Source organism: Vipera ursinii (assembly GCF_947247035.1).
Source record: "Vipera ursinii genome assembly, chromosome: 1".
Taxonomy (NCBI): domain Eukaryota; kingdom Metazoa; phylum Chordata; class Lepidosauria; order Squamata; family Viperidae; genus Vipera; species Vipera ursinii.
The window spans coordinates 167,989,345-168,003,939 of record NC_139512.1 but is presented as its reverse complement, the minus strand read 5'-3'; the positions used below and the strand labels follow the sequence as shown (position 1 = coordinate 168,003,939).

The 14,595-nt window shown below is 38.2% G+C and overlaps 1 protein-coding gene across 1 annotated transcript in view; it reads right to left on the bottom strand.

The window, feature by feature from the left end:
- The window catches only part of GULP1 (GULP PTB domain containing engulfment adaptor 1), a 149,172-nt gene that overhangs the window by 69,849 nt on the left and 64,728 nt on the right, over window positions 1–14,595 (bottom strand). The window contains exon 3 of the mRNA XM_083350525.1: window positions 4,073–4,134. Within this exon, the coding sequence (XP_083206651.1) occupies window positions 4,073–4,100 (28 nt within the window). The 5' untranslated portion in view covers window positions 4,101–4,134. The remainder of the gene's footprint in view (window positions 1–4,072; window positions 4,135–14,595) is intronic.

The following is a 14,595-nucleotide window of genomic DNA, read 5'->3' as shown; positions in this document are numbered from 1 at the left end:
TTTTTCGGGATTCTTTCAATTCAAAAGAATAAGCTTGACATGCTGTATTACCAAGGAAATCTCTGAAAACCACCTAGACTCCAGGGGAATTCTTCTTTTTTTTAATGCAGTAGAGTAGGCTACTTATTTTGTTTGCTTGGAAATATGCCTTCTACCAAAACATAGGGGAACTGGGATAGTAGACAGCATCTTAGGAAAAACAGGAAGCAAAATTATTTATTAGATTTATATCCCATCTTTATTTAATACAATCAATTTGCCTTCTACTAAATGAGTATTTTATCACTGGATAAGTTCACCAAGGCCGTCATTTTGTTAAAGTGACCATGGTCTTTGAGGTATGTCTTCCAACCCTCAAAGGCAGGAGATTCCTAGTTTAGAATATCTAAATCTCCTAGCCACTGGCTCTTAATTTTTGCATTGTGTTTTTAATTTTATTTTAAAAAACAAGCATACACAAGCTATGCTTACAATGGATGGCTTATTCATTAGGTGAAGCAATTTATTGCTTATTCATTTCACTATTTAATCATAAAATTCAAAACAAAATTGTATTTTCTATTTGTGATATGAAAGTGAAATGTTTTTACCATCTTTTGTTATTAAAAATCAATCACTATACCCATAAAAATAAACTCAATCTGCCTTGAGGTTGAAAATGCTAAAATATCAGTATAGAATTCTTAAATTTGGCATATTTGCCTTGGCTCAATTTTTGATGTCTATCTGTATCTCTTTGTGCAATTATCTTTGTTGTTGTGGTGATGATGATGATGTACATTTACTTTTTACTCTCAGGCAAATAAATATCTCCTAAAGAAGTTTGGATTTGGTTTATTAGTCTCCTCCCTCTTCACACTTGCTTTTGTAATAAAATGAAATACCGGGATAATATTACTGTAACAACCACCAAATGAATACCTGGCATAGTGCAGATTTCATTTTGGAATAGGTTAATTGTTCTTTAAATTTTTAATATACAATTTAGGCTTGTAATACAAAACAGCGCCTAAAAAGACAATCTTACTAGAGCTAACTTATAAAACATTTGGTTCGGTTAGCTTATAAATAATTTATGACTTAATTTATCTGTTTATCTTGTCCTCTTTCCATTCTTTTTCTTTTTTATATATATAAAATCTATGTATGCCTAAGGGGAAAAAGACTTTTTAATCTTCGTGCACTGCCTACAGGAAATCATAATAGGCATGCATTTGTAAATTATCATCTTCATTCTAGCAATTGAAGAATACACTTTATCATTTCCCATACTATTATTACTATCACTACCACCACTACCACCAAATACCTTCCAAATAAACCTGCAAGTGAATTTAATGTTAATTTGAAAAGCCAATTTCATCTAATACAGGGTTTCCCAACCCCAGGTCTGTGAACCGGTACCGGTCCGCAGTATGCAGCAACTGGTCCACACAAACAAGCAAAGCCCCATCCGTGGGATGCAGGTAGCACACAAAACCATGTACTCTCTGATCCGTGGAAAAACCTTTCTCCATGGAACTGGTCCCTGATGCCCAAAAGATTGGTGACCTCTGACCTAATAGATAAGGTTCTGGAGAAAAAATGTGGAAATCAGAGTTTTAGTCCTGGCCTGGGTGGCTATGGGTGGTGCGGTTAAGACGCTGGGCTTATCAAGACATGAGTACCACTATCCTTGCCCCAGTTCCTTCCAACCTAGCAGTTTGAAAGCATACAAATGCAAGTAGATAAATAGGTACCACTTCAATGAGATGGTAATAGTGCTCTGTGACATCTTGCTGGTCACATAACTGTGAAAATGTCTTTAGACAGTGCTGGCTCAATGGCCTTTAAATAGAGATGAACGCCACCCCCCTGTAGCCAGCAACAACTAGCGGAGTAAATCCGCAGGAACTCCTTTTATTTTTAGGTGGCTATACAAATTGAATAAATGAACAACTGGCAGCTGGGTGATATGTGCCAGTTACTCTCTCTTAGCCCTAGAATAAAGTCAATGGCAAACCACTTCTCAAAAACCAACTTTCAAAGAAAGCCCCAACTGATTGACATAATTTCCCCTGAATTGTCTATCAGGAGCTGCTTCTTTGAATTCTTGCAAGATTATAGTTATCTTCATAACACAAAACACATTACACTTACTCTAAAATGAAAGCAAACACTTTCAATCTACTCTTCACAGCCCTACCCGAGGAATACAGAAGTGCATAAGCAAAAGGATTATTCCTGCTCATTTCTGACACATTAAGCATGAAACCATTAATTTAGAGCAGCACTAAATCATAATTTGGTATAACTTGCACAATCCTATTACTTCTCCCGTGCTAGCAGAAGATGATGGGCATTTGCCTGCATTTTCAACTACTGATTACTGTAATTTGTTATTCCATCTCAGTGAAAATATTCTATTTAGTTTAACTGAATTCTGTCTCATCCTGGCTTGTTTCAATAAACTTCAGTGAACTAGGGTTTGATCAATAAAATCAGGATGGCAACCATGAATAACATAAAAAGCAGGTAGAGTTTTCATTGAGTCATCATGGTTGCCTTGTCTTTTATGACCAGGCCATGTAGACAGCACTGCAGCAAACCACAGAGGAAATAATGATAGTTTCTACCAAATTGGATATAAAAAAACCACGATCCTGTATACAAGCAGAAACTAAAGCAATGTTTGTGTTATTACAAAATATTATTTGAGTGTTATAGTTCCAAACTCCAAAACAAAAGCTTAAATCAGGCCTTTTTCCTAGTACTTTAGCTAAATCAGATATGCACCATTGTAGGTGGGAAGCTCATTCAAAGTATACGGTGAATTCATTGCCAGATGTATTTTGAATACATATTGCCATTTATGTAAGAATAGTGTTCCTTATTTCAGGTTTTTAATACTTTTAAAAAAAAAGAAAGCCAAGGATTTTTTTCCCAGCAGACCACATGCAAGTCTATGTGATATACATATACATATGCATATATGTATATGTGATACATATCTATATGTATATGTGATACATGTACACATATACATGTCTGTCTTCATACAGCAACAAGAAAAATGAATGTATCCATTGGACACATATCAAGACAAGTTTAATGTTTGAACCTCCAAATCAGCCCTGCATCATATAAATAGCTCATATATACCAGTCAGAATATGTTTTAAATAGCTCATGTGGTAGAAAACCCTTGCCAGGAGCTTCATTGTTCTTCAGACTTCTTATAATTTAATCTCACTTTCTAAAACTGGTGGCCACCTTTTGTAGGTGGCAAATCACTATTTAGTAAATGCTTCTTGTCAGGTGCTAAGAGCGTGGACAAATGCTAATAATTTTACTCATCCTCAGTTGAATGCTACAAAAATTTAAACCTTGGGTTTGTATTTGATACCTAGCAGCCACTGGAATCCTTTTGTAATTGCTTTAGTAGCTTTTCTATAATCTATTTAGAAGAACTCTGTGTCCCTGAAATACCTATTTTGATTCTAACTTGTTGAGAGAAGCTTTCAGACGGGAATACCTAATGGATTTTTTTCATTGTTACGGATATGGTCAGTCAGTGCTTTTTTTGTAAAAGAAAAAGGTGCCGGAACTCACACTTGTCATACAACCCACCTTGCCTACCCTACAAGTTTCCATCCAAAAAAGGTGCCGGAACTCCGTTCTCAGCGTTCTATGAGGAAAAAAGCCCTGTGGTCAGTCAATGAGATTATTGGGAAGGGTTCTATTATGTGTGATGAGAATTCCAGAATCCCATCACAAGCTGGGTGCATCAAAATGTTCACTTCTTCAGGTGACCATTTGGAAGATTTCTAATTTTTTTCCAGGTTTTGTGTGAAAGTTGGTTTTCCTTCTTTTCCTTTAGCCTGCCTCATTAATATAAGTGTTTGCTATATAATTTTACTCTATCTTTTAAACCTTATAAACCACTACTGTACGTAAGGACAAATAATTAAATAATTAACTCACCAAGGCATTTTATCACAATGCTCTGGCCAGATGTTATTTCACGTTTTGTCCTTTTGAACTTGTCTTTTTTCAATTCACTATTCCAAGATCATTGAACTGAAACTGCTTACCTTTTTTTCTGCTAAAAGCACGATTCATGATGAGAAGTCATCCACTGTGCATATGATTTAAGCTAAAAAATAAAACAAAACAATATATATATATATATATATATATACATGTGTATGCATATATAAATTTTGATTGAAAATGACACTGATTTCACAATAATTTATTTGCAAGTACTATTAGATTCATGAAGGGACACGGTGGCTCAGTGGGTTAGGACGCTGAGCTTGTCGATCAGAAGGTCGGCAGTTTGGCGGGTCGAATCCCGAGTGCCGCGTAACAGAGTGAGCGCCTGTTACTCGTCCCAGCTTCTGCCAACCTAGCAGTTCGAAAGCACGTAAAAATGCAAGTAGAAAAATAGGGACCACTACGGTGGGAAGGTAACAGCGTTCCGTGCGCCTTTGGTGTCTAATCATGCTGGCCACATGACCACGGAGACGTCCTTGGACAAGCGCTGGCTCTTCGGCTTTGAAACGGAGATAAGCACCGGCCCCTAGAGTTGGAAACGACTAGCACGCATGTGCGGGGGAACCTTTACCTTTACCTTTACTATTAGATTCATGTTACATACTACGAAAAATATCCTCAAAAAAGAACTAACCAATGTATACCTTCTGCAATATAATTAAAATGCAATCTAAAAAAAGTGCTAAATCCAATAAAGTCTCACTAATCTCTCTTAGATTTAACCTACAGCACTTGAAGACAAAAATGCCAAATATAAATATAAAGGTAGATTGGAGAGAAAGTAAATTCCTTAAATTTAAGACAACATCAACACTTAGAGCTTTCAGTGTACTTGGACTAGCCCTTTCAGTACCCTTAGAAACCCATTTTGTAGACATGTTTTTTGTTTTGTCTTGCTTTATTTCTGCTATAAGACATGATACCAGAAATGAATTTCTCTGGATTTTTTTCAACCATATTCATGCATTAACTCTGATTACATAGGTTTTGTTTATAAAGGAACCTTCAAATTAAATTCTCCTAGGTTGCACTGACTTTCTGGGGAAGGTGGTAGGGAAGATTTCAAATAGTTTATAGTTTTATAGTTTTATTGCATTTGTATACCGCCCTTCTTCCGAAGGACTCAGGGCGGTGAACAGGGCATACATAAAAAATACGAGATACAAAAATTAAAAAAGAATTAAATAATAGCCCAGTTAAAACAGTCGGTAACAATATACAATATAAAAATCCCCATTAAAAATCCCCATTAAAAATCCCCATTAAAACCCCAACATATCCCCATCAGGCCAGGCCAGCTTGTACAAATAGATGGGTCTTCAGACCGCGTCGGAAGGAGCGAAGGTCAGAGCTCGACCGGCAGCTGATTCCATAAAGCCGGAGCGCCCACAGAGAAGGCCCTCCCCCTGGGGGCCACCAGCCGACATTCTCTCTCTTTTTTTTTTATTGAAAAGTTTTAAAATACATTTTCTCTTTAACAATCCCCCCCTCCCCCTCCCCTACCTATCCCTCCCTACCCCTCCCCCCTTCCCCCCCCCCGACTTCCCAGAGCTAAGTACAAGGTATAAAAACAGAAAACAATCATAAACATCCATATGCTAACAACAATAAACTCTTAAATCTATCGCTCTCTAGCTCATATAAGATAACTACAAACAATATTAATATTACATATAAAAAGAAAGAAAAAGAAAAAAAGAAAGGAAGATTTATTCAAATGCTAAATGAAATTTTTTAGTCCCATATTTCTTCTGGATATATTCAATCCATTTTTTCCACTCCATAATATAGCGTTCTTGCGAGTGATCTTTCAAATAAGCCGAAATCTTTGCCATTTCTGCCAGGTCACAAACCTTTAAAGTCCATTCCTCTATAGTCGGCAATTCCTCCTTCTTCCAATACTGGCCTATTAGAAGTCTTGCTGCTGTAATTAAATTCAACATCAACTTAGTGTCCACAACAGTAGCCTCTGTAATTATACCCAACAAAAAGAATTGCGGACAAAACTTTATCTTCTGCTTGAAGATCTTCTGCATGTTCCACCAAATTTTTATCCAAAAAGCCTTAACCTTTTTACAAGTCCACCATATATGAAAATATGTTGCATCTTCATCACCGCACCTCCAGCATTTGGGCGGATACATACTTGCCAGCTTTTTAGGATCTAAATGCCACCTATAAAACATTTTATAAAAGTTCTCTCTTAAATTTTGAGCTTGTGTAAATTTTACGTTCCTCACCCAAATCTTTTCCCACGTGTCCATTGTAATAACTTCTTGGATATTTTGAGCCCATTTTATCATACAATCTTTAACCAATTCTGTTTCTGAGTCAATTTCTATCAATGCAAGATATATCCGTTTGATATGTGCTGGACCCTGATTTCTAATTTGCTTTATCAGATTTTCATCAGTCATTGTAAAACCAGTTTTCTGATCTTCTTTCCACCTGGCCCGTAGCTGGATATATTGAAACCAAGTTTGAATAATCTTCTCATCTCGCAAGAGGCTGTACGGTTTCAGACACCAAACATTTCTTTCCAGGCTTAAAATCTCCTTATACGTAGTCACATCATGTTTAAAACCAACATTTATATTTTCTATTGCGTGTTTTGGGATTGCCCACAATGGTATCTTACAATCTAGCTTATGTCTATACTTCTTCCAAACTCTCAACAATGCCTGTCTTAAAATATGCACTTTAAACACATTATCTACCTTCTTATCATTCAACAAATATGCATGCCAGGCAAACAACAAGTCGTGGCCCTCAAGATTTAATAATCTCTCTTGTGTCAAATTAATCCAATCACTTATTCCTGCTAACGCAGCAGCTTCATAATATAATTTAAGATTGGGCATTTTAAGACCACCTCTTTCACGAGTGTCCTGCATAATCTTAAGTTTAACTCGTGGCCTTTTCCCTGCCCAGACAAATTTGTTGATACCTCGCTGCCATTCCTCCAGATTAGAATCTTTCTTAAGAACCGGTATCATTTGAAATAAGAATAAAAATTTAGGCAGGACATTCATTTTCACTGCTGCAATTCGCCCCAGCAAAGACAGTTGCAATTTTTCCCAGCACCCCATTTCTTTTTGAATTTTTCCCCATAATCTTTCATAGTTATTTTTATATAACTTTGTATTAGAGGGTGACAAGAACACCCCCAAATATTTGACCCTCTTGACAATCTCAAATCCAGTTAATCCTTCTAAAAGGGCCTTTTGCGATGCTATCATATTTTTGGCCAGAATTTTAGTTTTTTGTGCATTAACTTTAAATCCAGAAACCTTCCCATATTGCATTATTATCTCCATCAGGTCCACAACTGAGTTCTCCGGCTGGGTCACCGTAACAACCAGATCATCTGCGAACGCTCTCAATCTATAATCCTGATCTCTAATTTGTATACCCTTAATTCTTTCCGAGTTCCGTATTTTTATCAATAATATCTCCAATGTTAAGACAAATAGCAAAGGCGATAATGGACACCCTTGCCTTGTGCCCTTCTCAATATTACAAACTTCAGTCAAACTATTATTAACTATTATTCGGGCAGTTTGTTTTTGATATAATGCCCTAATTGGTTGCAAAAATTTATCCCCAAAATTCATTTTATCTAGAACTTTCATCAAAAATTCATCAAAAATTCAATTGATCAAAAGCTTTTTCAGCAGGGATCTGGTTGTTCCTTTCCAAAAACTCTAACACATCAACTATATGCCTCACATTATTTTTCATTTGCCTACCACTAATAAACCCAGTTTGATCCCCATGAATCACCTGTTGCAGAACCCTCATCAATCTATTAGCCAACACCTTAGCAAATATCTTATAATCTGTATTTAAAAGTGATATTGGTCTATAATTTTTAACTTGAGTAACATCTTGATCTTCCTTCGGTATCAAAGAGATAAAGGCAGTTCTCCAAGACGGAGGCACCTTTCCCCCTCTCTGAATTATCTGAAACAGCTCCTTTAACGGCTTTATCAACTCCATTTGTAAATTTTTGTAATAAACCGCAGTCAAGCCATCCGTACCTGGCGCTTTATCCAACTTCAATTCCTTAATTGCTGTAAAAATTTCTTCTTCTGTTATCAATTGGTTAATCTCCTCTTTTTGTGCCTGCGTAAGAACCGGGATGCTAGCATTCTCCAAATATACATCAATATCTTTTTCGTTAATCTTCTCCTTAGCATATAATTTAGAATAAAAGTCCAAAAAGGCTTCCTTAATAAGATCCTGTTGATACACAACCTTTCCCTTATGTTCAATTTTATCTATATTAGAAGCCCTTTGCTTCTTCCTTAGTCTATAAGCTAGCCATCTACCTGGCTTGTTGGCATTGCAAAAAGTGTTATGCCTAGCAAACCGCAAATTGGTTGCCACTTGATCAGCCATTAATTTATCAAATTGTCCTCTTAATAGCTTAATAACCTCCTTAGTCTTCACATCCAATGGGTTCAAAATCAAGGCCTTTTCTTTTTCCCTAATTTCATTCTCCAATTCTCTCCTTCTGGCTTCCAAAGTACGTCTGTGTTTATTATTCATATAAATCAACACCCCTCTCATATAGGCCTTGCTAGCATCCCAAACCATGTCCATGGAAGTATCCTTATTCATATTAATTTCAAAAAAATCCTTCATCCGCTGTTTACATTCTTCCACATTTCTCTGATTTCTAAACAAGTTCTCATTTACGCGCCACGAGCGCCTATCTCTATTGTCCTTATTGATCTCTAACCAAACTGGGCTATGGTCAGAGATGGCTCTTGCACAAATCTTTACCTTCTTAATCCTAGAAAAAAAGTCATTAGTCAACAAAATAAAGTCAATCCTGGAAAAAGATTGATGTCTATCAGAAAAAAAAGTATAATCCTTTTCATGCAGGTGAGTGTCACGCCAAATATCTCACAGTTCCAAATCATCCTTCATTTCAAAAAAAGATTTAGGCAATCTGGCATGACTCAGAGAGCGCTTAAAAGGACCAGCCTTGTCCATCTGTACATCCAAAACACCATTCCAATCCCCCATAAAAATAAACGATTTGTAATCCAATTGGGTAAGCTTTGTATGAAGTGAGCTAAAAAAATCAGCTTGCTGTTGATTAGGAGCATATAGTCCAACTAAAAGCGTTTTTTTGCCTTCTAGCAGCAAATCTATCATAAGATATCTACCATGCTTATCTGCTTCAATTAGTTCCGCTGTTAAAGCACTTTTAACATAAACAACCACTCCATTTTTCTTATTCATCGCAGAGGCAACAAATTGCGTGCCCAATCTTGAGTTGAGTAAATACTTTTGGTCCATAGTTCTAATATGTGTTTCTTGCAAACATATAACATCAAATTGTTTTAAATATTGAAAAACTTTCTTTCTCTTCTGTGGTGAGTTTAGTCCATTAACATTCCAAGTTAGAAATTTAGTCGCCATGCGTGGCATCCCGAAGCTGTTGGAGCAGATCTTTAATAGCCCCTCTGTCCTCTTTGGGCCGCGCTCCTCCCATTGCTTCGCTGTAAGTACGCTTTGAAAATTCCATAAACTTCTGTTGGTCTTGCTCTTTTATTTGTTTTGCTCGTTTTAAAGCGGCACGTGTCACCCTCTGCTCTCCAGCAACAGCCAACGAGGTTGTAATTTGATCCCCTCCAGCACCATTCTCTTCTTTCTGTCCACCTTCAGCCTCTTGAGATTTCCCTTCTCCACATCCCTTTGCAGCTTCCAGAAGTGATAGTGGAGTCGCTTTTAAAACATTATTATAGAAGTCACGCGCCTGTGTCACAGTAACCAGACGGTATCTTTTACCTTCATGCATCACCACCAATCCGACAGGAATCTCCCATCTAAACTTTATTTCACGTTGCTTAAGTTCTTGCACAAGAAATGCAAAGTCCTTCCTTCTCCTTAGAATCTTTGGAGGAATTTCTTTTAAAACCAAAACTTCTTGGTCAGCAATCACAACTTTAGTATCATAAGCGGCTTGAATAACTTCATTTCTGGTTTCTCTCTTTGTAAAATAAACCACCACATCTCTAGGTAGCTTTCTCTGTCTAGCAATCCATGAGTTTACACGAAAAACTTTGTCCATGCATCCCTTTATTTCAGATGCTGACTGATCCAATACTGCTTCCAAGGCCTCAGAAATCAGCTGCTTTAGGTCCTCTTTAGGATTCTCTTTTAAACCTCTGATTCTGATAGCATACTGCATCTGGTAATACTGAACAAGACTCAGTTCTCCGTCCATTCTATCCCTTAAATCTTCATTCTCCAGTACCTTTACTTCTAATATAGCATTCTTTTGACTCAGATCCTCCACTTTTTCATCCAAGCTTTGCACACATTCAGCCACGCTTTGCACTGTGGACAAAATGTCTACCCTCATCACACTAAACTTCTCTTCTATCCTCTCCTCCAGTTTCTCCAATTTCTCCTCCAATTTCTCCTCCACCTTTGCCAGTTTGTCACCCAGTATTTCTGATATTACCTGGGATTGTTTTTCCAAAGCATCTTCTAAATCCTTCGATGTCAATGCAGCAGGAGGAAGCAAAGCTTGCAACGATGTCTGTTGCACCGGGGAAGTTCCCGCACTCCGAAGAGTTTTTGAGGGAGGTTTAGCCGCCATCTTTTCACTTTCACTTATTGCGCACTTTCACTTTAGGTTTATAAAGTCCATTGAACTAGAGAGTAAAAGTAAAAGTCCTCTTCACCTTTATCTCCTGTACCGCTCTGCCTGCTCCTTTTTATTCCAGGATCTTTCCTTCTGGCAGGGGTGGTCGCAAACACCTGGCTCTGCTCCAAAAATCCCGGAGCAGAGATGCTGAACAGCTGGGAGCAACCCAGGCTACGGGGGAGTTCAATCCTTCAGCCGCCCAAGCTTCAAGCTCAGGCGGCCCCGGAGAACTCAACCCCTACCTGGGGCCTCACCCCCTCCTCTTCTCCCGAGGAGGGGGCTTCAAATCCACCCGAACAGCTGATCGGCGCTGTTTCGGGTGAAAAAACTCAGCTGAGCAGTGGGCAGCCCGAAACGGCTGTCTCCGGTGCCACGCCGCCACCGGAAGTCCACCAGCCGACATTCTCTGACTGGAGGCACCCTGAGGAGGCCCTCTCTGTGGGAACGCACAGGGAGGAGGGAAGTTGACGCTGGCAGCAGGTGGTCCCCGAGGTACTCCGAACCCATGCCATGGCAATCACATGTTCGTGGGGGCGCTTGGCAATATGTCATAAGCACAAATGGGTGGCCAAGAGCCCAGATTACAGTCATGCGACCACTGGGTGCTTCAGTGGCTGTAACTTTGGGAATGGATCCAAGTCTCTTCATTCATCCCTATCAAATGGTTGCTGAACCAAGTGTCTTTAAGCAAGGGCCACATTTATATTTCCAGAGCAACACAATTACTTATTAGTTTGGAACATAGCAGTTTCTTAATGCAGAAAATGATGTACATATTAAGAAACATATTTTCAGATATGATTACTGTTAACAAATAATGTAAAGGTCACAACTTTAATGACTGATTAGCGGAACTCCCAAAATATGGCAGCCACAGGGCATCTTCTCCTAGTTTAGGCTGTACTTGAAGGAGAAATTGGCAGAAGAGAGATTTGATATGGTCCGAGAGAGGTCTTAGCCTTGATAAACCCCCATCTCTTAGGGTTAGGAATATATATAGTGGCTGTTCTCCCAGTACTTGCACATGGTGATGCCCTGTCGAATGGTTTTTGTGGTTCTTGTTTAGATGTTTGCTCCTGATTTTTTTTAATCTTCTTGTTTTTTTTTAATACCTTTTCTATTAGACTGTAAGCCATTGAGAAACTCTGGGAATCAGGCAGCCCACATATTCTACTAAATAAAGCAAATAAATAATGTACTTAATTCTGAAGAAGCTTGCAGCAGGTCCAGTGAAACTCCACCACTGCCCCATCATATACAATCGTTCATTTTTCCACACGGTATTAGTCATAAACCATTTTGGTAATCAAGAACAGCTGTGAAAACCTATCCACTATGATTAAATTGAATAATATTTATTTACTAAATCTCTTACTTATCTGGAGAGCTCACAAAAAATTTATTTACTAAATCTCTTACTTATCTGGAGAGCTCACAAAAAAATTTTTTAAAAAAAAAAGTTTACTAAATAAATCTTAAAGCACAGAAATCATAGTGTAGTAATAATGGTTTGCCCCTGTTTAGGGCAATTCCCTTAAAACAGGAAGGGAGCCTAATCATTGTGCAAACAAATTGTCCTAATGAAATGGTGGGAGAAAAACTAAACATTTAAAAACCACTTATCCTGTAATGTATTGGGCCAAGTTTGAATAAGTTGTACCATGTGGGTTTGGTTGCTGTGAGACTGCTTAAGCAGGGAGCTGGGTAATGGTCGCCAGCTCCTCAGACAGTCAGTCTCCAGGAGCACCATTGGTTGGCTCTAGGGCGGCAATAGGTTGCTTTAAACCTATTGGCCAGCGCCTAGTGGCCGGAGTATAAATAGCTGCGTTGCAGTCCTGGTTCTCAGTTCAGTTCCAGCCTTTCAATAAAAGCGTGTTCCTGCCTGAAATTTCTTGCCTCGTCTCCTGCTTTCCAAGCAAGAACCCAGTACACAACGTATCCCAAACCCCGTGGAACTCAAACGAGAGGGCAGAAAGAAGGGAACAGCTATAGGAATGATTTAAAGAGTGGCAATCAGCTATCACTACTTCTGCTTAGTGAAAAACCAGAAGAGAAGGGGAGGCAGAAAGTGGAAGCTGGGCAGTATTAGAAAAAGACATCTAAGAGATATTGTTTTTCAAATTTCACTAAGAGAACTAAAGGTAATGCTAATCTTCAGAACAAAGAAGGCCTGAGTGAGGAAAATGGAGACAGAATGGGGAAAATAGACAGAGAAGAAATAAAGAATTATGTGGTACAAATACAGGCAATACAACAATAAAACATATAGGAAGGTAAGGTAACAGATTCTTCCTGAAATTTTGTTTAGTATTCTTGGTAGTTGAATAATGTATATTTATTTAGAGGCCCAATTTTGAGTTAAGCATCTGGTTAACTAAAATCACTTATTACTGAATACCTTATTTCTAGCACAAAAAGTGCTGGTAAAATACTAATTTGGAGAGCATCTCTTTTTTGTATGTAATGTAGAACTCAAAACACTACAAATCACTTTAAAAAAAGCCTTGATTCAAACCCTAACATCCAAAATATATTTACTCCTCAACAAAACTCAGGCCTAATACTACTCAGTACAGAACAGTCCATGCAGTAGTAATTGGAAAGGCCCTGTGACCTGGGAGATGAGTAGCTACTCCATTTCCATGCCATTTCTCTTGACAAATATCTCACTTTAAGGCAATGAATATCCCCAGAATGCCACAGAGATTCCCTCATGTGCACCACAAAACTTTGATTTTAAGCGTTTGCAACCGAAAGGACTGTGGATCCACGAGGAATAGTAAATGGCCAACTGGATGCCAGAAGTTATCTGGAATTGCACATTGTGACCAGTTCCCAAATGTTGTAACAAGTAGGAGACAAATTTAAAGACGAGGACAAAATGACAGGTGGAGGTAGACTAGCTGAATTATTCTCAACCCATTCCACCTCATAGGATGTTTTAGAGAAAATTCTCAGCAGCATTATGTCTGCTACACTGAGTACTACAAAACAGATACCGGTAATAATAATTCAACCATACTGGACTGGTTTCAACAGAGGAGAGTCTCTCCTATAAATAATATGGTGAAACGCAAATTACAAAACCCCATACCGGATTAGTCATTCCCCAAGTCAACAAGATATCTGAAAAGAATGCATCCGTTCTGGAACATACAAAATCAGAAATAACAGAAGCTAGCAGATCAATCTTTGATTTATAATACAAAATAAAGTGTTCAACCCCATAATCTACCCAAGGCAAATTAAATCTACCCAAGAAATTAAACCCTTGCCAGGAGCAGCTCAAATTGTCCAGGTAAACTAGGGGAAGTTGGCAGTAGAGGAAGGCAGCACAGCTGTTGAATAATTTTCATTCCTAAATGAGGTATGGATGTAGAATGTTGCACGTTCACTACACACTTGAAAAAGAATAAAGGGCATTGGAATAATGTTTGGAAGACAGTGAAGAAGATGCACTGAAATTAGTACATGAAGGCTTACTGAATATTGGAGAAATCAAACTGGTGTGCAAAAAAGACCAAGCGAAGAATAGAAAAGAGACATGGCAAAGCATTGCATGGCCAGTACATAAACAAAACTAGCAGGCAAAACACATAACAACCAGGCCTGGCAATGGCTAAGAGCAGGAAAGTTGAAGAAATAGACAGAGGAGCTAATTCTGGCTCCGGAAAATCAAGAAAAAATGTATGTAAAGCCTCTGTATGTAAATACTGCCTCTGCAAAGAAGCTGAAGAAACAGCTGCTGCAAGATCACACAAACTGACTACAACAGCACAACAAAAGGGCAACAATGGCAAATTGGAATATCTGCAAGAAATAGTATTTGCCTGCAAGAAGGACTGATAGGACTACAAAATGGACAGTAAAGCTAAATGAAGAAGCTAAAGT